The sequence below is a fragment of the Natrix helvetica genome (assembly GCF_964273705.1).
Source record: "Natrix helvetica genome assembly, chromosome: 1".
In the NCBI taxonomy this organism is placed as follows: domain Eukaryota; kingdom Metazoa; phylum Chordata; class Lepidosauria; order Squamata; family Natricidae; genus Natrix; species Natrix helvetica.
The window spans coordinates 29,675,120-29,703,030 of NC_138548.1; the positions used below are offsets into that span (position 1 = coordinate 29,675,120).

Genomic DNA, 27,911 nt, shown 5'->3' on the forward strand with positions numbered 1-27,911 from the left:
TTTAAAAACCCCCAAAGATTTATTGCAGTAGTACAATTTTAAAAACACATTTGCATTAAGTTAGGACTACTAGTTTTGAAAAATGGCACCACAAGGTCATGAGCTAAAAAAAAAAAAAGCTATGGATTTAGGGATACTCCATTAGCAATCCTTGTTTGGAGAGCCAATTTTCAAGCAGCAAACTGCTTACTGTATTTCTAGTAACCCATTAAGCACGTTGAGACTCTTGGGCCTAAACACACAGCTCTACCTTTGTTGATACTGTAACATCTTGCAAAAAAATGCATAATTAGTGATGTAAACCCAGGATACCCATCAATGGTAACCCTGTCAATGAAGCAGAATGTTTCTCTATTGCATGGTAATTTTGGAAACGTATTTGTAGCTTCTCCAGATAGCTCTAAGAAGTGTAAAAATGTTTTTTTTAAATACATTTTTTTTTTCTTGAAAGGGAGCAGCACACTACCTTATTACTATTTGGATGCCTTTTGGTGGCCTCCAAAGCCAAGTTCTACTGTTGAAGGAGAGAGGCACCATTTTAAGAAGTTGAAACTGACAAGTGAAAAGGAATTCATGGCTTACTGGCTTTTTAACTTATTTCCCCCAGTTCACTAGAAATGATTTCCAAGTGTTTGCATTCAAAAATAAGCAGGAGAAATAAAGAAACACACAACAGAAGAGGAAAAGTAAAGGTATTTACAATGTTGAGAGCTTGCTTGCCATCTCCCTCACCTTGCAGTCACAATGTTAAGTAGCCCATATCACCTGCAACTAATAAAGTGCCTTTCTTCTTACAAATTCACACTTGTTTCATTAACAGAAGTAGGTAAAAGGACAATCCCATGTCACCAAAGATCTTTGAGACAAAGCCCAAAGTCACTCACAATTCCATCCAATTCCTGCCGCTTTGTTTGTAAATCAACATGGCTTCTACAGAAGCCAGTAGAAGCATGCTTGTGGATCACTGTATTGCTATCTTTCTATACTAAGTCTTATGAATGGAAGAATCACACCATCTGGTTTTAAATCAAAACACCTAACTAAAGCAATCTTTGGTTTACCAACAGAAATATACAGGAGTGGTTTACCTATCATCCAGATAAATCCCTATCTGGCAGGGGGCGGGGTGGTGGTGGAATCTGCATTGTAGTGTTATTTAAAACCCCATGCACTTCCTTATATGCAATCCAGGCTTAAATAGAAGACCATCGCAGAAACACTGAATAAAACCTATTTGCCAATTCAGAAGTTCTTGCATGACTGCAAATCTTCATAATACAAGAAAAAAGTGCCCCCAACACAGACTCTCCAAAGCATTCATGTTGGACAAGCATTGTGTGTCTATTCTTCAAGGGAGGATTTGCCACATCATCAGTGTACCTGCTCTGCTGAAAGGCTGAACTGGCTCCAAGGCAGAAAAACATCTAAAACTCACATTGCTAGGACTATTAACTAAAAACACAGAGTCCACAAATGGGGCAGCATATAAATGATGTAACAGAAGCTATAGTTGCCTAGCCAATTTATTTTGGATCACTAGGCAATATGAAGGCAGAAACTGCTTTATGAAGGAGCAAATGACCACATGCCATTTTCTCCTTACTCCATTACAATATAAGCAACCCCTACCAGACCTATTGGTTACAGACATTTTTTTTCCACTGGAGTTCCACACATAATGGTTTGTAAGATGCGCTCAATGAGAGTCAATTTTTATGATCAAGTAAAGAGATGTTGGTATGAAAGACATGTGATGAATCCTCAAATTAGCTTGACTTGCAAGACTGCCCCTCGTCCTTTTTAATGGGAAGAGTGGTGCAAAACTGCCTAAGTTCTGATCTCGGCATGGACAGCCAACAATGTGCGGACAAAAACACAAACAGACATGCAAACTGACCGACGGCCCAGGAAGCAGATCTGAAGTAGATCTAATATATAAACCCATGTTAAAGAAAGATGGACAAGAATAATACAACGAAAATGGAAAGCTTTTTTACTTCCAAAATCTCTCCAAAATTCAAAACAAAATCACAACAGATTTAAATTCTATGTACAACATGCTGTATCCACTAACAGGACACAAAAAGGAGAAGTCCTCCTGTTCTCATCTCAGGAGTGCCAGCTTTCCAAAAGACAGAGAACAAGTAGTACACAAAACCAAACTGCAAGAGAAGTGTGCTTCCATCCTATGAAAGAATGTATGGACACAAACTTCATGAACACAGCAGAGGGGCTCTCTATTTGCAAATTATGATGGGCCAGCCTTTGTTTGGTGTCAGGTGCCAGAACAAGGAGCCTGGGAACTCTGGGTGGCTCACTGTAAAAGACATTCAGAAAGATCTTCTAATGGAGGAATGCAGCAAATAGAAAAGATACAATTATCGCCCGTAGTTTTTTTTTTTTTTTAAAGGATGGTTTTCTATATTAAAATTGTGGCAACAGAGTTTAGAAACTCATTAAAAAAAAAGCATCATTTGCCAGAAGGTTCCTGAAATGTACATTTGTGTGGTAAGTTTGTAAAGGATGCATACTCCATAAAACCAAGAAGTCCAAGGGCATTGCTCCAACCGATTGACCAGGATGAGTTTAAGCATTTGCATGAGTCTCAGATTGCTTTCTTCCATGATTCTCTTCCTCTTTTTTCCATGCTTCAAATGATTGCTTTTCTTAGCTTCTTTTAAAAAATGCAGATTAGAAACAAAATGTGCAGGTAATTCTTTCCTCTTCAGCACGCACGCACTCACTCACACACACACAAAGACTGACTCAGAACTGCTGAATTCCATTGCAGGTGTCAGAAAATGGGAGGAACTTACACCTTGGGCAAACGAAGAGCTGCTGGAGCTTCTGCAAATGAAAGTCAGACCATCACCCCCCCCCCCCACCCCGTTGTTCCAGGCACTACTGAACAGACTCACAAAGTCTTCTACAGTGACAGTGGGTCATAGAGGCCCAGCTATTTCTTAGCGGTGTCCAGTGTATGCCTTAAACCAAGAGGTAACTGAGGCTGCTGCTGAGGAGATCATGCCACCAGCACTGCTGCTGGCTATCGGTTGAGAAGCCTGTGTGCTCTGGCTCTGCAGCATCTCTAACGGCTGGGAGGGGATATCACAGAACCGTGGGCTGGGCAGGTTCTCCCAGTCTGTTCCAAGGTCAGTTTCTTCATCACTTATGTGCTCATCTCCACTCTCATCTGTTTCACCAGCACCGCTGGGGTCCACAAACTCCATGGAATCTTCCAAATCAGCACTGATCTCAAATGGTCCAGACCTATTTGGGTAGGGGAAGGGGGAGAGGGGAGGGAGAGAAATGCTTTGATCACACACTTGGTAGCAAAAATGGAAAAAAATAAGCACACATTCACAAAGCTGAAGTAAAAGAGTCAAAGCTGAGGATGTGACACCTGGAGCTGAGCAACTGACTCAAAATCTCATCAGAGCAAGCTTGCATGATGGAACAAGAATTTAAAAAAGGATCACAGAATAAGGAAATAAATACTTTGAAGATCCCATAAAGCATCAAGTTATAAGAAGTTTTTCTATGGGGTATAGCAATTCATGCAGAACTGAGGCAAGCTTCAATCCCTTGTCACAATGAAAAAACCTGAAAAATAGGCAAGCTGTTAACCGAAGTCAGAAAGTTACTCCTACTATTTTACCTAGAAATTCATAATTCCTGAACAAAATATATCTAATTGAAAAGGCCCATCATATATTTCTGGACCAAATTCTCTTTTTTCTCTCCGACTTGGGAGAGTTGGTGATGGGTCAGATTGGATGTTATTTGTGTCATGTATTGAATATACAATAGCGCCTCAAACTTCACTATTCTTTACAGTGATATGTGACACAGAGAAGGGCTGCTAGGAGACTCTTCTAGAAAGCTAGTGATGACAGGGAAGAAAGTGGGGCATTTATTATTGAACCATTTCTTACCTTCCCAAATGTTCTGTCTCAGGACTGACCAAGTACATCAGGTTTCTGAGTGTATGTAGAGGGTGCAGAAGATCTAAGTTGACATGCTGGAAAAGCATATGAAGGAAAGCAGAATACTCATCAGGCAGGACTTGAAAGATGAGGAGGAAACAATGTAAAGCCTTCCAAGAAGGAAAAGAAACCAAATGAAAACTACCTGAGAAAAGCAAAGGTAAAGGATATTGGCATTTAGCTTTTTCACTGCCCAGGTGAATTTCCTCCTGCTAAGATTTTCTCCGCAGAACTCACTGCAAAATATAGTAAGGCGCAAATATTAAGGGATAAAATCTTAAACAAGGACTCAAGGCAAATAAACATCACTCTGATTTGGTAAAATAGATTTTTTGGAATAGCTAACAGAAAAAGAGCAAGGCTCATCCAGTTCTATTTCCCATTTCAGAAAAGAGCCACTATTACAGAATTGTGTGCATAATTCCTCCCTTCCTCTTTAACATCCAATCATACTGGTTTGCAAAATTGAGCATAATTAATATCAATAACACCATTTCACAAAACAACTCCTATGTCTACATTAAGGATTCATCTCTGTAGTTTAACTTTTGCAGAGGCTTAGGAAACTTCCCACTTAGGATTTGTGTGTGTCCAAGAACTTTCAATAACAGGTTGAGGAGCTCCAGCCCAAGCAACCCATTTAAGGAAGGTGTTTAGAGGAATTGCTTTCTATTGAAAAGAGGGTAAATAGAGTGCTATCTACCTATATGACAGGCCAGTGTTGGCCTTTCCAAACGAATACTTCTGAAATTCCTTAATTATGTCCTTCCTGAATATATGGTGAACCTTCCCACTTAGGATTTGTGTGTGTGAAATGAAATTTAATGCCCACCTACTCCAATGATATAAATGCAGGAACATTGCAGCTCTGGGTGGTATTTTTAAAAAAATGAAGTCACAAGAGCTGTCCACCACCTCTACAGTTTTATCACCATCTCTGAATCCAGTCACATACTTAGCTGTCTGTCAACCTACAATTGTTACCATAGTATTTCTCTGAAATCTTAGAACTCAAAATTTGGTGTATATAAAGTGCTATATTATAATGGTTACAATTCCTAGAGCCTGTCATTCAACATAATGTTCTCAATAACCATTCTGGCATGTGTTCTAGCTCCTTCTAGATTCCTTACCTGTTATATAGCTTTTTGGGAAGGTTTACATCAAGTATAAGTGACAAAATGTTAGTCAGCTGAGTTGCATAGCACAAAGCAGCACTGATGGTATAAGCAGGATTGTTATGCTCCATGTCTAGAACAGAAGAAAAAAAATCAGTTTTGATGGCCAAGCCAGAAAAGGCAGTCTCCACGAATTCACAATATGCTATTTGTGGAGAACAAAGTATCCACAACAACTATGAATGCTGTTTGTGGAATCTCACATTTAAATAAAAATCACTTTTTAAAAATAACATTTGTAAAACCTCACAAAATCACCAAGTGTCACTAAAGTTCTTGTGTGAGATCTTTAAGAGGCATTGTTGTTGTTGTTTTGCACCCAGGGCTGCCAAAGCATTGAGATCAGAAAATGTGTTTGCTTCTGAGATTTCTGAGATGTAATGCCAGTTAATGAGCTATCATCTTCTCAATTATGAGACCTAAAAATATGCTTTTGGGAAACTCGCTAGCCAATATCATATTCTGCAATTCTTAGGCTCCCCATGAAAATCATGGCTCAGTCAAAAAGTAGTTTATGGTATTCCTGTGCTTTTCTTACATTTCAATAAGCCAAATATCAGGGTGAGATCATCAAATTTGCATTTCAATATTAATTTTAAAAAACGATGAAGAACCCGGCTCCCTGAGATTTTTAAAAAAGTTTAAATGACACCTAAATGACCATTACCTGGTCCTTGTGTGGTTTTCTTCTCTTCTACCCAATTGTAGTAAGCGGAATAATCCCCATTGTTGGGAAGGGTTATCCAAGGCCCTGTGATGCCAATGCTGGTGTCTCCATTATGATCATCACACACCCATCGCCCAGAAAGGTAGGTGGTCCTCCTGGCTTCTGCAAGCTTGCTTACTGTGCTGGAGGTCATGGCATTGTCGCTCTCTGAAGATACATCTGTGGAGTCCCTAGAGGAAAGGCAAGGAATGGTTACTAAAAGGATTGCACAGTTGTTCAGATTTTATCCCAAAAGAGGTTTCAGAGTGTGCATGATAGCAGGAGGTGTGATTGTTTAAAAAAGTTACAGAAATGAACTATGTTTGCAGCTTTCTGCCATCTATGTGGGAAGGAAAAACACCAATTTTCTTGGGTAAGCCTCATTATTATGGGATGAATACTTTCAGACTCAGTGCCTGGTGACCTTAGAGATGAAGAGGGCTTCTGAGAAGGGAGGAAACAGAATAACTAAGGAGAAAACAGCAAGCTGGTGATGATGCAGAGCAAACCAAAGATGGAAGAAACAGCTGTTAACTTTCTCTATTCCTGCCTATAACCCCCCCCCACACCTTTCACCCCCCCCCCAACTCTTTAAAGTGGCGTAGGCATTAAATAACTCACATCCTTGATGAAGAATTGAGCTAATCAGTTTTCTCCAGCAAGAATGTCAGATGAGAAGCAAAGCAGATGATTCTTGCAAAGGAAAAGGACTGCCTGAACTACTTCTGCTGAATCGAAGATTCCAAATTAGGGAAAGAAAGCCCAAAGGACATAAACTCTTCTATCAAGACAGCTTATTTCTCATAATGGACACTATAATCTAATGACAAATGGAAGGTTCGGGGGGAAAGTGTATGTATTTTAAGGCTTTCTCTTTGAGAGTATGAAGAGCCAAATGCGAATAAATTGCTATACTGTTATTTTCTTATACTCACTGAATGCTAAGGATCCTTACTCTCAGCTATTGTATTCAGGAGCAAAGCATGCCCTACTTTTGAGCCTGGTCTGGTAAGAAGTTATAGACAGCTCCACAAATAATGCATTTTGAGAAATTGCCAGTCCAGGACGGGGAACAGTAATTATGATTCCCATTTTAGTAGAAAAGGAAAAAGTAGAGAGGACACATCAAATAAGAATAAAAGAAAGTTAGCAGAATCATCAAAGAGTGTGAGAAAAGATTATGGGTTGTGGAAGCCTTTTCTTCTCTGGACTTAGTCTCTTTGCAGGAGACTAACTCTGAAACGGCATAGGGCAGTGATGGCGAACCTATGGCACGCGTGCCACAAGTGGCACGCGGAGCCATTTGTCAGGGCACGCGAGGCGCTGCCAGGTCAGCTGAGTTCACCTTTTTAAAAGCTATTTTCACCCTCCCCATGCTCCAGAGGCTTTATAGGAGCCTGGGGAGGGCGAAAAGAACCTCCCCCGCCCTCCCAGAGGGCCTCCGGAGGCTTCAGGGACCATTCGGAGGCTTCCCTGACGCCTTCAGAGCGCTTAAAATGACCCTCCGAGCAAACTGGAAGTCACTTCCGGTTTGCTCGGAGGATCCTTTTGAGCGCTCCGAAGGCTTCAGGGAAGCCTCCGGACGGTCCCTGAAGCCTCCGGAGGGCCTCCGGGGGGTGGGGGAGGCTCTTTTCGCCCTCCCCAGGCTCCTATAAAGCCTCTGGAGCCTGGGGATGGTGAAAAAAGCATGTAAAAATGGGGAGGTCGTGTGTTGTGCGTGCATGCGCACTGGGGCGGGTTGTGCATTGCATTATGGGTGCGGCACGCCCGCACACGACCCCCCTGCGCTCCCTCCACTTGTGGCACGCGAGCCAAAAAAGGTTCGCCATCGCTGGCATAGGGTTTCCTGCCTAGGCAGGGGGTTGGACCAGAAGACCTCCAAGGTCCCTTCCACTCTGCTATTGTATTATTGTATTAACTTCATTACCAAACTAGATGACATTAAACAACGGGTTCAGCTTTGCAGAAATAAAAGTGAAAATGCCAGAGACTGCAAGAGAAGAATCTAGAAGAACCGGAACAAGGTCTGAAAAGAGAGCCTACTCTTTCAAAGTATTTGCTACTCCTGGAGAAGACCAGGCAGCAAAGCTTAGTTAGAGAAGAGACTATAACAGTGATAGCTAACCTTTTTGTCAAGGCGTGCCAAAAGCGAGAGAGAGCATGGGGGGGAGGGGATGTTGTGCCCACACCCATAATGCAATGCCCTCCCCCCAGTGCATGCACGTACAACACACATGCGCATGCCTCACTGAAGCCTCTGGACTTCTGGGAGGCATGTTCAGCTGTTTTTTTTCCCTCCGCAGGCTTCAGGAAAGCTTCCTGAAGCCTGGGGAGGGCAAAAAACGGTCCAACACGTAAACTGGAAGTTCGGGAAGTTGAGCTGTTTTTCTCCTTCCGGAAGTTTCAGGAGGCTTCTCTGAAGCCTCCAGAGGGCGAAAAACAGCCCAACATGCAAACCAGAAGTCCATTCCCAAACTTCCGGTTTAAGCATTGGGCAGGTTTTCGCCCTCCGGAGGCTTCAGGGAAGGCGGAGGGTGAAAAACAGCTGAAAATCAAGGCCGAAGATGTGCTGGAGCTGATACGGCAACACCTTGCATGCCCTCAGAAATTGCCCCGCGTGCCACCTGTGCCATAGGTTCGCCATCACAGGACCATAACTATCCAAGAACTTTCAATAACAGGTTGAGGAGCTCCAGCCCAAGCAACCCATTTAAGGAAGGTGTTTAGAGGAATTGCTTTCTATTGAAAAGAGGGTAAATAGAGTGCTATCTACCTACATGACAGGCCAGTGTTGGCCTTTCCAAACGAATACTTCTGAAACTCCCTTAATTATGTCCTTCCTGAATATATGGTGAACCACCAGCCACGCTCCTCCTCCTCCTCCTCACCTCATACCAATTTTCACTTCCTCAATAGGGAATATAACAGAAGTTAATTCCAGGACGTGTGACCGCCGGAGGTCTGCCAGATGCTCATGATGGCTTCTTAAGTCACAGTTCTTCTTCTCTACTAGCTCTCCAAGCCGGCGATTGTGCCTCTGGATCTTCTCCTTTTTGTCCTGATGGCGCTGAGCCCTTCGGTAAAGTTTCTGGTTCTCATCTTTAATCCTAAGAAGCGACTCGGAATCTAGAACAACAAAGGCAAAAGCAAATCTTTGTAAGACCCTCAAAATGGTGCAGCTGATTACTCAATAGATGATGCACGAGTAAATTATATTACTTGGATATGCAAAATTATACATTGTTATCATGCGTAGAAATATGTAATGACTGTAAAATAAAGCGGTGTCTGGGCTCTCCAAGCAAGATTAAATCTGAAATCCACAGCATACCGTATTTCTCCCAAAATAAGACAGGGTCTTATTTTCTTTTGACCCCCGAAATTAGTACTTGACCTTAGGTCTTATTATTTTTGAGCTGCAGGAGGCGGCGAGCGTGGTCATCTCATGGCTGCTACTGTGTTGCAATAGTTTCGAGAAGGGCTTATTTTCAGGGGAGGGCTTATTTTAGCGCATGCGCTCAAAAGCCCAATTGGGCTTATTATCCAGGAAGGTCTTATTTTCGGGAAAACAGGGTAGCATTTTAGGATGCCAATGTTACCTTGTCCCACCTAACTTATCACATTAGAAAACCTTTTAAAAGAAAAATAGAGATTGACATGCTGTAAGGCTAAACAGATGCTTCCAGCATTATCTTGATCTTGAGTAAAACGTCTAGGCCCAATAGAGCCTCCTGGAAAAGAAAAACAAAGGCAGCTGCAGCCCAGAATTTGGTCTGCATGGCTACTCACATTCCTCCCCCTAATCAAAAGAAAAATTGGCAGAAGCAATAGGAAATTATTAAGATTTCAAGGTAGACATCATTTATAAATCTAGGTTATTGAAACACTCCCCTGCTGGAATTATCCCAACATTTTAGCTGCTGATCAGGAGAGAACTGGAGGGAGATTGATGTTCAGCCTGTTTTGGATTCTTGTTGAAATAGCAATCCAGAGGTGCTTTTGATCCTTAGCAGTCACTGCATTCCCAAGAAGTGACTATGGTAAGGATCATCTTTACACAATTTCCGCCATAACAACAGCTATAACCCTTCTTGAGTAGGTTGGGCAGATATGGTTATCTAAATCTCAAGATCCTGACATTTAAAGCCTTAAGCACCACAGAGTTTAATTGTTTGAGGGACTACTGCCACATTACACAAATGATAGTAGAGGAAGTTTTAAAGATGTCTCACTTTCAAAGGTTAATCTACATGGTACCTACCCTGTTTCCCTGAAAATAAGACCTCCCCAGATAATAAACCCAATTGGGCTTTTGAGCACCCAAGGAAAAAGAAAATAAAACCCTGTCTTATTTTCAGGGAAACACGGTAGGAGCAGGTACTGGGTTTCTCACAAGCTATGAAATGTCCTCTCCAGGGAGATACATTGAGTCGTAAAGCACCAGTATTTAAAAAAAACAGTAAGGAGGCATTTCTATTCATTAACTGATTTTTACTTTTATTGATTTTAATGGTATGGTTTAATCTGGTATTTTTGTTTTAAATGTGTGCTGCTCTCAAGACTTAAATCAGTAGAAAAGCAAGGAACAAATTTAATAAATGAACAAATTACAATTAAAAGAATAAGAGAGATTATATACCCCACCACCTAATAGTATTCTTCAACACAAGCAGACCAATGCTAGGCTTAGAATGCATTTTCCATGGAATTCTTGTTCTGAACCTCTACTAGTATCAAAGAATTCTGGAAGCTCACTTGAGGGCACCCTGAATACCAGGTAGGCCTATCTGGCTAATCAGCTTTACATATATTTAAACATACACCCAATCTTTAAATATTGGGGAAGGGCAGTCACTATTTTTAATATTTTATATTGAGGTTTTTTTATTGTTTTAAGCTGCCCAGTCACTGAGAGTGAATGGGTGGCCATATAAATGTTCTAAATAAATAAATAAAATAAAATAAACAGCACAGGAGTGCAAATTTGAAATATGTTATTACTCCTTTTATCAAAATACTTTTGATAAGCTAATGAAACTGGTTAAATTAACTTTGTACAATTATCGGAGAAGATATGGATACAGAAAAGAAATGTCATAACAGGAATCTGCAAAGACTTCTACAACCATCATTTACTTTTTGCTATTTCTTCATTTTCTTTGCATATTGTTTGCTTCAGCTGCTCAATTCTCATCTTGCAAGACATTATTTTCCATCTCTGAAAGCAAAAGAACATCTATTAGGCTCTTTGCACTGCAAATACATCTATAAAAGAACATCTATTAGAACCTCTGTAAACATTTTTTCCGTTCTTTAAAAAAATCATTTTGGTCAAAATAAACAGATGGCTAACTCCAATTCCAAAATCCATTCAGTTTAATCAGCAACCCAGAAGCTGCTGAGGCCACTGTAAAGGGAAAGTTAAGTAATTAGGATGCCCTAGGCCTAGATTAACCTAGGATGCCCTGGGGAGATATGATAGCAGTGTTCCAATATCTCAGGGGTTGCCACAAAGAAGAGGGAGTCAAACTATTCTCCAAGGCACCTGAGGGTAGAACAAGAAGCAATGGGTGGAAACTAATCAAGGAGAGAAGCAACTTAGAACTGAGGAGAAATTTCCTGACAGTTAAGAACAATTAATCAGTGGAAAAGCTTGCCTCCAGAAGTTGTGAATGCCCCAACACTGGAAGTCTTTAAGAAGATGTTGGATAACCATTTGTCTGAAATGGTATAGTGTTTCTTGCCTAGGCGGTTGGACTAGACCACCTCCAAGGTCCCTTCCAACTCTGCTATTGTATTGTATAACCTTTAAATTTGGCATCACAATTAACCATCTATGCTTTGGTTTTGCCTGCATTTTAGTTTTACCTTCATTTCAAACAAACCGTCTAATGCAAGTTATAGATTTTGATGATCTGCTAGTTCTTTAGGCACTTTCTCAGAAGTAGAATGTTTACCTAGGCCAGTGGTCGGCAAGCCGCGGCTCGCGAGCCACATGCGGCTCTTTACACATTTTAATGCGGCTCTTCTGTGTGCCGGGCGCCCGCTCCCCTCCCTCCACTCGGGCACTTCAAAACAAGCGCCCCTTTCCCTTTTTTCTTTTCGACCCACAATGATTAGGGAGGATCCTGAAGTCGGGCGGGGATGAGAAGCGAGGAGGCAGAAAAAGAAACGGAGGCTAAGGAGCTTCCCCCCCGCCCCCTCCCAGCAGAAATCTAACCGGGGAGCCGGGCGGGCAGTAGCAAATTAGCCGATCACGCCGCGTGATCGGTTAATTTGCTACTGCCCACGCGGCGTGATCGGCTAATTTGCTACTGCCCGCCCGGCTCCCCGGTTAGATTTTTGCTGGGAGGGGGAGGGGGGAAGCTCCTTGGCCTCCGTCTCTTTTTCTCCCTCCTCGCTTCTTGAGGCTCCACCAATGGGGGAGCAAGGCCCACCCAGCGCCAGGCTTTGGGCTAACACAGAGGTCTGCAAAGTTGGCTGTTTTAAGACTGGTGGACTTCAATTCTCAGAATTCTGGGAGTTGAAGTCCACCAGTCTTAAGAGCCAATTTTGCAGATCCCTGGGCTAATATGATTGATGCCCTTGGTGGACTTCAATTCTCAGAATTCTGGGAGTTGAAGTCCACAAGTCTTCAAGCTGTCAGGTTTGAAGACCCCTGGGTTTTTTTTTTCTAAAGGGTTAGGGGTGCAAGGGTCTTGCAACTTGACAGCTTTAAGACTTGCACACTTCAATGCCAGAGTTCCTGAGCCAACATGACTGGAGGAGGAATTCTGGGAGTTGAAGTCCACAAGTCTTAAAGCTGTCAGGTTTGAACACCCCTGGGGGCTTTTTTCCTAAAGAGTTAGGGATGCAAGGATCTTGTAACTTAACAGCTTTAAGACTTGCGTGCTTCAAATGCCAGAGTTTATTGAAACTAAAAACAGTGTACCATCCTATGTATTTTCGGTTTTAAAAATGTGGCTCTCAAAATAAATTTCAATCGTGGTTTTGGCGAGATTTGGCTCAGTTGAAAAAAAAGGTTGCCCACCACTGACCTAGGCCAAGCTGCAGTGATCCTCAAATAACAAGGTAAAAAAAGGTAACGGAATCCCTGCAGATATTATTCTGCTAGTCGCTGCCAACTATACGGGATGGTGCTCAACTCCATTTCAAGGCCATTAAGATCTAAAGATATTTCTGTATCATGTGGCAAGCACGATGTCACAGAGTGCTCTTACTTTTCCACCAAAGTGTACCTATTTATCTACTTCCATGTGTATGCTTTCAAACTGCTAGGTTGGCTGGAGCTGGGGTGAGGATAGGAGCTCACCCTGTGCGTGGCGCTCAGGTGTTGAACTTGGGCTGCCAGCTTTCCAGCTGACAAACCCAACATCTTAACCACTGAGCCACTGTGCCATCCCCTCGAATAACAATGACAGTCAAATCCTTACAAAAAGTTCTATATCAAACAGAGACAAAAAGGTCTATATGAAGGGAGCCAAGTGCCACTTTCAATAGGCACGAATCTTATGGTTTATTAAATTATGGTTTATTAAATTTATAGACCGCCCCCTCTCCCCATAGGGACTTATATCAAACTTAAGAGCAACTGATATCCTTTTAAAAATATCCAACTATCATACTATTTAATAATGGTGTAGAAAATGATTTGAGTTTGAAATGAATTGCTCCAATCTTACTTGAAGTATGCCAGCAATACTATAACCCTCCTAGAGGTGTTTAGCACTTGAAACCACCTTGTTTCGAGTGCAGGCTTGAAGGAGGGCAAATTTGAGCTATGAACACCTTTTGAATGCCTGGAATAGCCTCAGCATTTGGTAAAGTCAGAACAGTATTCTGATATTCCCAAAGAGATTCATTTGAATATAATATTAAGCACCCAACCTTTATAGATACAATAAGCATTTGTTCATTTGGTCTGTTATTTACAACAATGTGGGCACCATCGCCTACATAACGTATAAGACAGACCACCATGAATAACAGCAGTAAGGAAAACTAGTTGAAATGAAATATGAAGTGAAAGAATTCTGCAAACACTCACCAGTTGATCTGCTATCTGCTTCCCCTCTATAGCTTTTAACAATCTATAAAAAAGTGAATGAGTGGAAAAAGAAATAGAACATTAACTGGCAACCAGAAATATACTTCTATATTGATTAAGATGGATTACGTTGTGTATTAATATCAACTTAAATAAATAAAGTAAAATAGAATAAATTAGGACTTACTGAGACTGGAATTCATGCTGTTTCTTTCTAAGGTGCTTTAATCTTTCTTTTTTTTCAGAAAACCTAGAAAAGAATAACATTTAAATGTGTTTCTCAATAAATAAGAATATGAATAACCTCTATATTAGAAAGGTGTTCCTTAGAGTATCTTTATCTTTATCTCTTTACATACTATGTTGAACATGACATTCACTTCATAAATAACAAATTACTGATAAGCAACAAAATGAATGAAATGACACTTGGAGGATTTTCTGGATATGTATTGGACTTGTTAGACAGAAGTGGTAGCAGAATGTAGATTAGTATCCATTGATGGCCAACTGGCTCATCACCAAACTAACTAGAAATTAAAATTCTTAAGCAAGAGTAGCCAACGTTTAGCTTGGATCTCATCAAAATCAGTATAACCATGTTACTGTTTAAAAAAGCTATGCCAGAGAATAAATAATTCAAAACTATGAAACATCACAGTCTGTACTTATGCAGTAAGTACATCTGTACTTACATTGTGAGTACCTTCCCTATCTGAATTTGGGAAGGCAAGTTTTGTACAGCTATATTATAACTTTACAGCAAACACTTTCAGGCTGGTACCTATCTTCCAATGTAATTATGCTGTATTAAAGTCCTCTAAACTTTAACTCCAAACAAACTTATTTATTCATACCCTACCTTTATTATTTTTATAAATAACTAAAGGTTAGATCATCCATTCTAGTTGTAGATGATAGAAGATGTAAAGAAGCAATCTAAAGGAGATACACCAGACTGAAGAAAACTCTTTTACAACATATTCCTATGCAAATATACTCAGAAATATATCCTACTGAGTCAATCCCATGCAACGACCTAGCTTCTATATTGTTTTACTGTTGTTCTAGTCATGTAATTTTAAAGACATCAGGAAAAGATTTGTATTCAAATCAGTACTATTCCCTCTTCATTATTCTATGATTTGACGCTATGAACAATCTCTGACTGCTTAATGGCAGCCTTAGATAGAAAATATTTTTATTTAGAACTTGCATAATGCAAAAGTACTGTATTTTTCGGAGTACAAGATGCACCTTTTTCCCTCAAAAAAGAGGCTGAAAATCTGAGTGGGTCTTATACATCGAATACATCATTTTTTTGCCTCCCGAAGCCCCACCCCTTTACCAAAATGGCTATGGAGGCTTTCAGAGAACTCCTGGGGGCTGGGGAGGACAGAAATAGGCCGTTTTTTGCCTCTCCCAACCCTGATTTGTTTGAAAAAAACAGGCCCGTTTTCACGAAAAACGGGCCGTTTTGGGGAGGTTTGCAGAGTGCAAAAACTTTTTTTTCCCCTTTTGGAAAGCTCTTTACTGTAGTTAGAGTGACTGATGAGAAAGGGCATTGGTACTTACCTGATACGCCTCTTCTCATAGTGGGGGGGGGAGTATCCAGGATGGGTTGACCTTATCCTCCAGTTGACTGGACTGAGTCAGATAAGCTCTTGGGACACGCCCCTGGCCCACCAGGCACCGCCCAGTTATCGGCGAAGAACTCTATCCGACTCGTTATGCCATCCACTCCAGACCTTAGTTTGGTTTCAAGCCTTTTATTGAAGTATAACTTAAACAAACCAGTGCAACAATCATCAGAACACATGTTACATAACCATGTCGGGGGGGGGGGGGGCTGGATACTCCTCCCCCCACTATGAGAAGAGGCGTATCAGGTAAGTACCAACGCCCTTTCTCCATAGTGAGGGGGGAGGAGTGTCCAGGATGGGGCATACCAAAGCTAGCGTGTCCCTAGGGAGGGTCACATACTGAGGGCACTGGCCAACTAAGCCTGGTGAGGGGTGTCCCCTGCCCTATGCACCTTCTGTAAGACCCTGTGCCCAAACGAAGCCTCCACCGAGGCAAAGGTGTCTAACTTGTAGTTCCTCACGAAAGGTGAGGGGGAAGACCAAGTGGCTGCCCTACATATCTCTGCCATGACACCTGGGTAGCCCAGGCCACAGTGGTGGCCGCACTTCGTGTGGAGTGTGCTGTGATGGGGCTCGGTGGCTGAATGCCCTGAGACTGGTAGGCCGTAGCTATGCAGGTTCTCAACCATCTGCCTATGGTGGTGGAGGTCACCTTCCTGCCCAGAGACCCCGGTTGGAATGAGACAAACAGGGCCTCAGACCTTCTATTCTGCCGGGTTCTTCTGAGGTAGATCCTCAGAGCCCTTCTTACATCTAATGTGTGCCATTTCTTTCTAGGGGATGAGAAGGGTCGGGCAGAAATTGGGCAAAACCAGCTCCTGTGCCCTGTGAAAGCATGAACATACCTTAGGTATGAAGGAGGGGTCCAACCGCAACACCACTCTATCCTGATGAAAGATGCAGAGGTCCTCCCTGACGGACAGGCCTGCAGTTCTGATATCCGTCTGGCGGACGTGATGGCCACCAGGAATGCCTTAAGGGTTAGAAACTTTAGTGACACTGTTCGCAATGGCTCAAACGGCTCCCCCGTTAGAGCCTCCAACACTTTGTGTAAGTCCCAGGAGGGGTACCTATGTACTGTAGGTGGTTTGAGGTTGGACACTCCCTTCAGGAACTGCCTGACCAACGGTTGCTGAGTGAGTGTCTGGGTTCTGCCACACAGCAGCACTGAGGAGATGGCCGAGACTTTTCTCCTAATAGTGTTGGGAGCCAACCCCCTGTCCAGGCCTGCCTGGAGAAACTCCACCACTATAGGGACAGTGGCTCTCACCGGGTCCTGCCCGCGGGAGTTACACCATGTGGCAAAGGCCCGCCATGTTGCGCCATATATGCGCTCCGTGGAGGGTCTTCGGGCGGCCTGGATAGTCTCTATTACCCTGGGGGAGAAGCTTTCCTCCCTCAGGATGCTCCGCTCAACCGCCACACGGTCAACTGGAGCCATTGGGGTTCTGGGTGCTCCAGGAATCCCTGGCTGAGGGATATTCTCTCCTGGGGAATTCTCCACGCTCTGCCCACCAAGAGCAATTGGAGGTCTGCAAACCATGGCCTCCTGGGCCAGTAAGGGGCAGTCAGTACCACCTCCGCCCACTCTCGAAGAATTTTCTGAATTACTCTGGGAATCAGGGGTAAGAGTGGATATGCATATAGAAGTCCCCTGGGCCACGGGCAGCGGAGGGCATCTACCCCCTCTGCCCCGTGTGTTTGGTACCTGGAGTAGAACCTCGGTAGTTGGGTGTTGAGGTGCGTGGCGAATAAGTTGACCTCCAGGTGACCGAACCGGTCCATCACCTCCCTGAAGATGGCTGGATGAAGTCTCCACTCTGAGTGGTCTACTTCTGCCCTGCTGAGCTCGCTATATGTTCTGCCATTAGGGATAGCACGTTCCTCTCGGCCCATCGCCCCAGCCTCTTGGCCTCTCGCACAAGGGCCCCTGATTTGGTCCCCCCGTCTGTTTAAATGAGCCTTTGTGGTGATGTTGTCTGTGAGGACTAGAATATGCCTGCCCTTGACCGAGCGGTGGAAATGCATCAGGGCAAGGCGGACCGCCCTGAGCTCCAGCCAATTGATGCTGTGCGTCAGTTTCGCCTGGCTCCATTGTCCCTGCGCTATCTGATCCTGCAGGTGGGCACCCCACCCGAACAGGCTGGCATCCGTGGTCACCGTCACCCGGTCTGGCGTTCTGAAGACTTCGCCCTTTGTAATCGCGGGGGATGTCCACCAGATCAGTGAGTGGGAGACTTCTGCCGGGAGGAGGACCTTGGTCTGGAAACAGCTCCTGCGCCTTCGCTGGAAAAGCAAAAGGAACCATTGTAGGTCTCTGGTGTGGAGGCGCGCCCATGGAACAATGCCAATGGTGGAGACCATGGTGCCTAGCAGTTTGGACAAGGTGACTAAGGACACCCTACCTCCCGTGACCACCTGTACAGCTAACCGTCTCAGGGAGATCTGCCTCTCTGTTGACAGAAAGACCTTGCCTTCCTCTGAATCTATCAGAGCCCCTAGGTGGATTAGCCTAGTGGAGGGGTGAAGATGGCTCTTGGCCAGGTTTACGGAGAACCCATGGTCCTTTAGTGCTGCCATGGTGGTATCTAGATCCCTTAGAGCCCCCTCAAAGGAGGATGACTGTATCAGCAGGTTATCCAGGTAACATTGGATCCTGACCGGGACCTGTCTCAGATGAGCTGCCAGCGCAGCCATTACCTTGGTGAACACCCGGGGGGCGGATGACAACCCGAAGGGCAAGGCTCGGTATTGGAAATGCTGCCCTAGGTAACAGAACCTGAGGTACCTCCGGTACTCCCGCAGGATTGGAATGTGTAGGTAGGCCTCTGTGAGGTCTATGGAAGTGAGGAGGTCTCCCTGCCTAATCCCTTCCAGGATGGAGTGGAGCGAATGCATTTTGAACCTCCTGTAGCGGATGAAGCGGTTTAACCGTTTCAGGTCCAGAATAGCCCTCCAGCCCCCCGAAGCCTTGGGGATTACGAAGAGGATTGAGTAGTATCCCTGACCTTGCTGGTCTAGGGGCACTGGCTGGATGGCTCGGATATCCAGCAGGTGCTGTATGGCCTCCTGCATCAATAACCTCCTGGCCGGGTTATTGGAAACCGGGCAGATCCGGAAGAACCCTGGGGGACTGGAAAGGAACTCCAGTGCCAGCCCATGTCTGATGGTGTGTTGTACCCACCTATCAGAGGAGGAGTGGTCCCAGCGGTCCGCGAAGTACACTAAGCGCCCCCCAATGGGAGGTGAATGTGGTCTGGTCTTAGTGTTTGTGGAAGAAGCGCCCCCCGCCTCCTCCTCCGCCACTTCGAAAGGGCCGCTTCTGCTGTTTGCCTTTCTGTGGCCTATCTGGGTACCTTTGCCTGGCAGCGAAACCCCCCTGGTACTGCCTGGCCCCTGAGTACCCTGCCTCTGGTCCCGTGAAAGAGTCCTGACCACAGAAGGAAGTCCCAAAGTCCTGTCCCCGGTAGTAGGACCGTCTGGGGTAAGTCGTCGCTTTGAACTGACCCTTCTTTGCGGCCGTGGGAAACACCTTCCGCTTATTCTTGTTCTCTACAAGGTACGGGTCCAGGGCTGTCCCGAAAAGGGTATCTCCTGTGAAGGGAGCTGACGCCAGGCTCCACTTGTGTCGTACCTCAGCCTGCCACTGCCTCAGCCACAGCAGTCTACGGGATGTGACGGTAGAAGAGATCGCTCTGGAGGTGAACTTGGCTGCAGACAAGGTAGCGTCTAATGAAAATTGGATAGCTGCCACCAGTTTGTTGATGTCCTGGTGTGCTCTGATCTCGGTAACGGGGATCCGCTGCTGCAGCTCCTGCACCCAAAGTAGGGAAGTCCAGTTGAAGGAGGCGGTGGTGGCCGCCTTCACCGCCCAGGCCGCTGCTTGATGCCCCTTTTGGAGGGTGAGACCTGCCTTCCTATCCTCCAACTTCAGAGCATCTTCTGCTTCCCCTGGGAGGTTAGTTGGGGTATGCAGTGCCCGTACCGGCTCATTGATGGAGGGCTGAGATAGTGCCCCAGTCATGTCCTTATCCACATTGAAAAAGATCTTGTCTGTGGATGTGGGCGTAGGCCCCGCTTTGGGGGCTGCCCACTGGCGCTTGACTGACTCCAGGAAGGCCTTGGGAGTTGGCACTGTGTCGGTCTCAATGGCCTTCTCATCAAAGATGGTTTCTGCCGAAAACCCCTGGAGCTGAGTTGGAGCTTCTGCCGTTCTGTTTCCAAGCTTGGCTGCTGCTTTGGCTTTGAACAGGAGCGACTTGTACAATGAGGGCTGGTACAACCCGGTGAAGGCCGGCTTAGGAGGGGGCATACCTTCGTCCTCGGAAAGCTTATCTTCCCTGACTTCCCCTTCCTCGCAATCCAGGTCGCTGTCCTCCTGCGATGAGACTGAAGAACTGGAGATGTCCTCCTCCTGGTCTACCAGGCCTTCTGGTGCCCTGGGGGATAATGCCACCTGGGGCTGCGCTTGTGGCTGCTGGAAGGCCGCTGTCATACATTGCTGGAAGGCCCGCATCATTAGGTCCTGAAAGTTAGGGACCCCTGGGGGGAGTTGTTGGCTTCTCTTTTCCTGAGCCTTTCCTCCCCCCCCCCCCGGGCAGCCCTTGGGGTGGTCACTAACCCTGGCTATTCCTCTGCGCTTCTTGCGGTGCTGCTGTCCATCATTGCAGGTGCTGGACTCCTGCCGGTCTCTTCCTGGTTGCTGGGCGCCGCCACGTGGTCCCTGCCAGCTTCAAGATTTTTCTGAGTGATACTTGTCTCACTCAGATGCCTGGGCAGCTTGCCGCCCCTAAGGGGGCTTTTGGCAATTCTTTCCTTTCCGCTCTGGGAGCTATTCAGCCCACTGGCGGTTGTTGCTGATTTTTCTTTTCTTCCTTTCTTTAATTTTTTTCAATCTTCCTGGAGCTCCAGGATGGCAAACCGTCCAGTTGAGGACTGAGTTGATAACTGGGTGGGCTAGGGTGGGCTAGGGGCGTGTCCCAAGAGCTTATCTGACTCAGTCCAATCAGCTGGAGGATAAGGTCAACCCATCCTGAATACTCCTCCCCCCTCACTATGGAGAATTACATTGATCAAGTGCTGTGCAAGCAGAAAAAAGTCTTAGGTGCTGCAGATTGTCAGCGATTTCCTTCTCCAGCACATGGATAAATACACCTGGAAACATCTCCCTACCTACCTACCTACCTACCTACCTACCTAATCTCTCTCTCTCCCTACCTACTGTATTTCTCTCTCTCTCCCCCTCCCTCTACCTACCTACTGTATTTCTCTCTCCCTCTCCCTCTCTCCCTACCTACCTACTCTCTCTCCCTACCTACTGTATTTATCTCTCTCTCTATCTCTCTACCTACCTACTCACTCTCTCTACCTACCTACTGTATTTCTCTCTCTCTCTCTATCCCTCTATCCACCTACCTACCTACTCTCTCTCTCACTCTCCCTACCTACCTACTGTATTTCTCTCTCTCCCTCTACCTACCTACCTACTCTCTCTCCCTACCTACCTACTGTAATTCGCTCTCTCCCTCCCTCCCTCTATCTACCTACCTTCTCTCTCTCTCCCTACCTACCTACTGTATTTCACGCTATCTATCCCTCTAGCTACTAGCTACCTACCTACCTACTTACCTACTCCCTCTCCCTCCCTCCCTCCCTACTGTATTTCTCTCTCTCTCTCCCTCTAGCTACCTACCTACTTTTTTTTAATTTGCCTCTTCAAAACCTTAGTGCGTCTTATACTGCGGTGCGTCTTATACTCCAAAAAATATGGTAATGATTTTCTTTGTATAGTTAAGACTATGCAATTCTTTTCCATAACTGAAATACACATAGATTGATACACATTTAAAACTGTAAGGGAAAAGAGAACAGGTATTATACCTTCTGCTAGGCCTCTGATAACAAATGTCCAACTTGACAATCATAGAAACTATACAAACTATTTAAAACCATTATACAGGTTTACTAGAACAGAATACTTTATCTGACTTAGTGTGATTAGATGCGCAAGGATTATATTGTGTGTGTGTGCATTAAATCAGATATATCTGATTATATTTTACTACTGTTCCTCAGTATAACTTATTCTATCAATAGGATAGTTTATAGGCTGAAACTTTGGAGTTGTGCTTGGCTGCAACTATGATGATTACTTTACTCTAGTGAAAGGATTCTAGCACATGTGATTTTAAGCTGTTGATGGAAAATATGCATTTATTTTTTAAAAATGCATAATATAAAATAATAATGATTTTCTTTGTTCAGGTAAGGCTATGGATATTTACTTCAAAATAATTTCCACTATGTTCAATGGGATGAATTTACTCTTAATGAGTACAGGACTTCACAATCCTAATGGAACTTCCTGGAAGTAATCTTTTGACTGTGTTAAATTTTATATTTACAAAGAATTAATTGAAGAATAGTATAGATCTATTTCAAGCGATTTCGTTCTCATCAGCTAACCATATCCTTTTGGGATTCGAACTCATAATCCTTTGGCTGTTTTTACATAACATACTGACCCATTAGCCATGAGGTGTCAAACTCAAGACCCACAGACTACATCTGGCCTGTGGGGTGCTTAGATCTGGCCAGTGGGGCCACTGTGGAAAAAGCAAAGGACCAGCCCGTGGTGCATCTGCCAGCAAAAATAGAGTCCAGGAGGGCCACATGTGGCCCTCCCAAGCTCTGTTTTTGCTGACAGAGGGCTGCAGGAGGTCATTGCAGCCAAAAACGGAGCTTCGTTTTCATGGGCAGAGTGCTAGCAAAACAAACTGCTAGGAAAAGTGGCATTTGATCACACGAGTTATATCGAGCTGGCCACACCCCCTGGCCACTCCACCCCCACCCCTCGAGGTCAAACACAACCCTGATGCAATCCTAAATAAAATCAGTTTGACACCCCTGCATTAGGCAATTACATCCTAGCACAGTTTGTTACACAAAAACAGTCCATGTGATTGGTTTATAATCCCTGTGATCCTAGGACAGCAATGACGAACCTTTTTTGGCTCGCGTGCCATAAGCAGGGGGAGCGCAGGGGGTTGTGAGCGGGCATGCTGCACCATAATGCAATGCGTGACCCCCCGTGCGTATGCGCGCATGACAGGCGCTCCCCCCCAATTTTTTGCATGCTTTTTTTGCCCTTCCCAGGTTCCAGAAGCTTTTTAGGAGCCTGGGGAGGGTGAAAACAGCGTCCCCCGGCCCTCCAGAGCCTCCAAGGATCTTCAGGAGGCTTCCCTGAAGGCTCCAGAGGACTAAAAATGACCCTACAAGCAAACTGGAAGTCCGTTCCCGAACTTCCGGTTTGCCTGTAGGGCCATTTTTTTGCACTTTGCAGGCTTCAGGAAAGCTCCTGAAGCCTCCGGAGGGCCTCCGCAGGAGGGGTTGGGGGAGGCTGCTTTCGCCCCCCTCAGGCTCCTATAAAGCCTCTGGAGCCTGGGGAGGGTGAAAAATTGCTTTAAAAAAGGCTGAACTCAGCTGGCATGAGCGCTGGCCAACTGACAGAGCAACGCCTCGCATGCCCTGACAAATGGCTCCACGTGCCACCTGTGGTACGCCTGCCATAGGTTCGCCATCTCGGCCCTAGGAAATTGGATGAATTGAACGAAATGCAGATAAATTAACCACAGGTAATAATATAATGCAACCTAATCATTCAGCAGGGAAAGGAGAGATTTCTACATAAAGACGTATAAGAAGATATTATTCATCATTTCTAATTTACAATACAATACAATAGCAGAGTTGGAAGGGACCTTGGAGGTCTTCTAGTCCAACCCCCTGCCTAGGCAGGAAACCTTATACCGTTTCAGACAAATGGCTATCCAACATCTTCTTAAAGACTTCCAGTGTTGGGGCATTTACAACTTTTGGAGGCAAGCTGTTCCACTGATTAATTGTTCTAACTGTCAGGAAATTTCTCCTCAGTTCAAAATTGCTTCTCTCCTTGATTAGTTTCCACCCATTGCTTCTTGTCCTACCCTCTGGTGCTTTGGAGAATAGTTTGACTCCTTCTTTGTGGAAATCCCTCAGATATTGGAACACTGCTGTCATGTCTCCCCTAGTCCCTAGTCCTTCTTTCTATTAAATTAGACATACCCTGTTCCTGCAACAGTTCTTCATATGTTTTAGTCTCCAGTCCCCTAATCATTTTTAGTGCTCTTCTCTGCACTCTTTCTAGAATCTCCACATCTTTTCTACACCGTGGTGACCAAAACTGAATGCAGTATTCCAAGTGTGGCCTTACCAAGGCATTATAAAGTGATATTAACACTTCGCGTGATCTTGGTTCTATCCCTCTGTTTATGCAGCCTAGAACAACAGATGGAATGAGAACTGCGTTTATTTTTTTGGCAGCTGCTGCACACTGCTACAATGGTGCCTTGGACTGACGCAATTCAACCATGCTATGAACGACAAGATTTGTGCAGAATGGTATAGGGTGGGGTATAGAATAGTAACAGGGGTTTCTATTCTATAGGGCAGGGGTTGCACTAGAAGACTCCAAGATCCCTTCCAACTCTGGTATTCTGTAAATTGAGCAATGGTTTCTTGAATAATGGGCACACATCACCATTTTCAAGACAGGAGATAGTATCGTACATCTTCACTAAAGGATGCACTTACCACTGACTGCATCCAACCTGCTGCTTTCACCAATAATGTAGGGTAGAGGTCTCATTTATATAAAGTAATGCTAACAACACAGAGGATACTGTCTACTTCCACAGGAACTCAGTCCCAAATCAATCCCAGAAAATTCAAATCAAAGTTTCTATTATCTCTGCAGTAATTGCCTAACCAATGTCCAAGTGAATACGAGAGATTTTATTCTGCAGATGCTTAGCGACACTCCAGCAGACCAGCTTCCAAGATGGTTTTCTCTAACAGTAACCAAGTCACCTTAAATGTTATTGGGCAGTTATCCAGGAATATAACAACAGAAAAACAAACTTGCTTAACCCCTTTTACCATCATGGTATAACTTCAGGTGGAAACTCTTACCTATATTTAGTGATATTCTTTGTCTGATGCCACAGTTGTTTTAAGTATGTTTTCTGTTGCATTATTTTATTTATTTCTTTGGATTTATAAATAGCATTATATCCTGGAACCCTTCAATATACATGGAACTTCCTCATGGATGTTACTACAAAGAGGTCACTCAGGAACAATTCTGTTATGTGGTGCCTCTGCCCTCTTATTCTAGAGGTCAACCCTTGACTCAATTGCCTTACAAGGCTTGCAAAACTCCCCATGTGTTGTTTGGAAATCAACAGAATCTATTCTGGTGTCATGAGTGAAGCATGACAAGGGAATGATGGAAATGTTTCCCTTCCTCATATCAAATGTCAGCTGTAGATACAAAACAGCTCTAATGGCTATCTGCTTATCTAGGTTGGGTCTATGATCATCTGGAACAAGCTTATGATTGTCACGGTGTCTAAGAATTCACAAGTTGCTTCTCCTCCCACCATGGCATGTTAAAGTCCTCCATAACAAAATATCAATGAAAATCCAACATCAATCATATCATGAGATTGAACTGTGCAGCAAGTTGGAACTACAATAAGACCCTACCTTATCCTCAAAGCAACCTCACAAATAGTGTCTTACATCCAGGTATCTATGGAACAGTGCCTCTGATGACCTGGAAAATCTCCCAGATGATAAATCTTCACTCTCTCCTCTGCCTTGGGATCAAGATTGATGCAAAATCTGAAAGTGAGATGGTAGATCTCTGAGAGAAATCCCATCCACCCCTTACCTATTGAGTTCTCAGCAACACATGGCAAGCTTTCCCCCTCATTCTTATTGAAATAATGGAAGATAATACATCTAGCGCAGGCAGATCTGGCATTTAACAACATCAATCGCAACCCAATGTAATCTGAAGATCTGTTATCTGGCTCCCAAGATGAGGTTCAGGGGCTACAAAAAGGTCTACGATTTCCATTCTCTAACGTTGGCCCGCTTCACTCCCTGGATATACCATGGCAACTAATTTCACAATTTAAGAAAGGCAAGGAAGCACATAACTTGACTGCCAAGAGCAGACTGTCAAAACACTGAAGATCTCAGTTTTTACTGAACCCACTGACCAGAGTTTATTCAATTAACCTCAATCTCTTTATACAACTTATCTGTAATATATTTACTGAGACCAAGTATCCATTCAATTTAATCTAGAACAGGGGTGTCAAACATGCAGTGTCACATCATCCTGTGACATATCATGACTTTTTGCTAAACTGGCCGTGGCTAGTGATTGATACATGCAGCCTGCAAGCCGCGAGTTTGACATCCCTGATCTAGCATTTTGTGTGAATGTACGCGCCTGGAGTTTATATAGGGAGTCAGAACATATTGATGTAAGTATCCCCTCTCCTCAAAATAAATAAAATAAAGAGCAAAATACTTATGCCTTGAACCCAAATGTAAACATATTTTAATGAGGGTGAAGGTTCGTTCTCCGAGCTTGTGGGTTGGTTTCCCAACGTTTCATTACCAGGCCAGGTAACCTGTTCAGCGGACTTCAGTGGAATTTTATTTTATATTTTAATTTTGGAGTGAGTAAACTGGCAACTCAGCCAATCATCTTTAAGAGCATTAAGTTACCCTCAGAGATGAAGAAGCAGGACACCTGTTTCCATCATATTTGACCACTGATTGTGTTGACTACTGAAGATTGGAGCTGAACATCCAGCCATCATAGATTCTCTATCTAGCCCCATAATCTGGCCTCTAAATCGCTAACCAAAACTTTCATTCATTTATTCTCAAGTCTTTCTCTCTCTCTCTCAGGACTTGAGAAAAGAACCCTTTGCCACTGGCCTTTCACAGATCCCTTCAATTAATTATAAAAACGCTTGCCAAGACTCGGGTTCTACTATAGACTCAATGGCTGGCTCTGCGCATCACACTTGTCCACAGTCACTTTAACCCCAGATAATTTAATTGACCCAATTTGTCAGCTCCCACGATCCAGTACAGCATAAGTTAGCCACAGAGGTTTAGTACACTTCAAACGCTAAAAGTGTGGTTGGCAGGTCTGTAGTACGGGGTAAGAGGAGCTAAAGGTGTATAGCGCGAGCAGCCATCGGCCAGAAAAGCGCGAGCAACCTTTATCCGATCCCTTTAAAATGCCTAGTACGGAATTCTGGAACCTTTGCGTTACAGACGTTTAATCCCGCCCGCGGGAGACACCGGAGAACAAATAAAGCCAACAATCCAGGGCCCAGCCCAGCCCTGTCGGGCACCCACCGCTCAGAATCGCGGCCATCGAAGAAAACGAAGTCGCCGCTGCGGACGCACTTGGCGCAGGTCAGGCGGCGGCGGGTGCTGTTGCAAAGGGGGCAGCGCTCCACGGCCACATAGAGGCCCTCGGCCCCGGCTTCCGCTTCCGAAGGGTAAGCCCCTTCGGCGGCGGCAGCGGCAGCCACAATGCCGGGTCGCCGCCAGCTCGGGCCGGCCCAACCGTCGCCCCTGGAAGACGCCATATTGCTGACGGGCTAGCGGCAGGCCGGCGGTCACGTGGGACTTTGTTTTCAAACAGAGGCATGATGGGGGTAAAAAGGAGGCGGGGGAAGAGCAGCACGTGCTGAAGGCCGGGGGCGGAGCTAAGGAAAACCACAGAGACTGCGCTCGTGCGTCGGGTGGGTGGCGGAAAGAGTGGGAAGGGCGGTTTTTCTCAGTTGGAGCCTTCAAGTCGTCCCGAGAGGTGGAATGAGCGCCCCGCGAGGCATTGGGCGGAAAGCGGGTTTTTTTTTTTTTAAAAAAGGAGGTGGGGGGAGACTGCGTTCAATTAATGTATAAAACCACCGACCGATCAAGTTAATTTTAGTTTCATGGTGTTCTGCGAGCTCAACTTGTGTGGTGGGGGTCGAATTAAATGCACGGTGAATATCCTCAAAATTATTTCTCAAATCACGAATGAACGTTTTTTTAAAAAAAAAATGGTCCAAGCAACATGCAGATTTTTTTTTAAACTTCTGTTAAGAGTTTTGCGCATGATACAGGCGTGAGGGCATCATTTAGCTTTTATACACAGGGCTTACATGGTGGCCTTTGTTTGGCTACCGGTATTCCTTGCCTCCAAGGTCCGCTTTCTACAATACGGCTAGAATATCTGCTTTGCAAAAACATTCCGGGCAGCCCTTAGAAGGTGGCAAAAGGTTATAATTATCTAGCGGTCTGATCAATTGTATGGTTTTCCGGGTTTTTCCCCACGATCAGATCTTGTTAGCGCAAATTCATTAAATAAAAAATGAGCAGAACTCAAATGAAATTTCAACCAAGATGACATGGCCAGTATTAACTATAATTAAATGGCCCGATTTACACATG

At 44.5% G+C, this 27,911-nt stretch overlaps 1 protein-coding gene across 1 annotated transcript; it reads right to left on the bottom strand.

Annotated features, from left to right (window-relative positions):
- Window positions 1–27,106, bottom strand: ATG14 (autophagy related 14). The gene is made up of 10 exons (XM_081957277.1): window positions 26,829–27,106; window positions 14,105–14,167; window positions 13,918–13,960; window positions 11,007–11,088; window positions 8,759–8,996; window positions 5,832–6,061; window positions 5,120–5,237; window positions 4,132–4,222; window positions 3,936–4,021; window positions 1–3,270 (listed from the first exon to the last, which is right to left on the bottom strand). The coding sequence occupies exons 1-10, from the start codon at window positions 27,062–27,064 to the stop codon at window positions 2,964–2,966; spliced, it is 1,494 nt and encodes a 497-aa protein (XP_081813403.1). The 5' UTR covers window positions 27,065–27,106; the 3' UTR covers window positions 1–2,963.
- Between the last annotated feature and the right edge of the window lie 805 nt (window positions 27,107–27,911).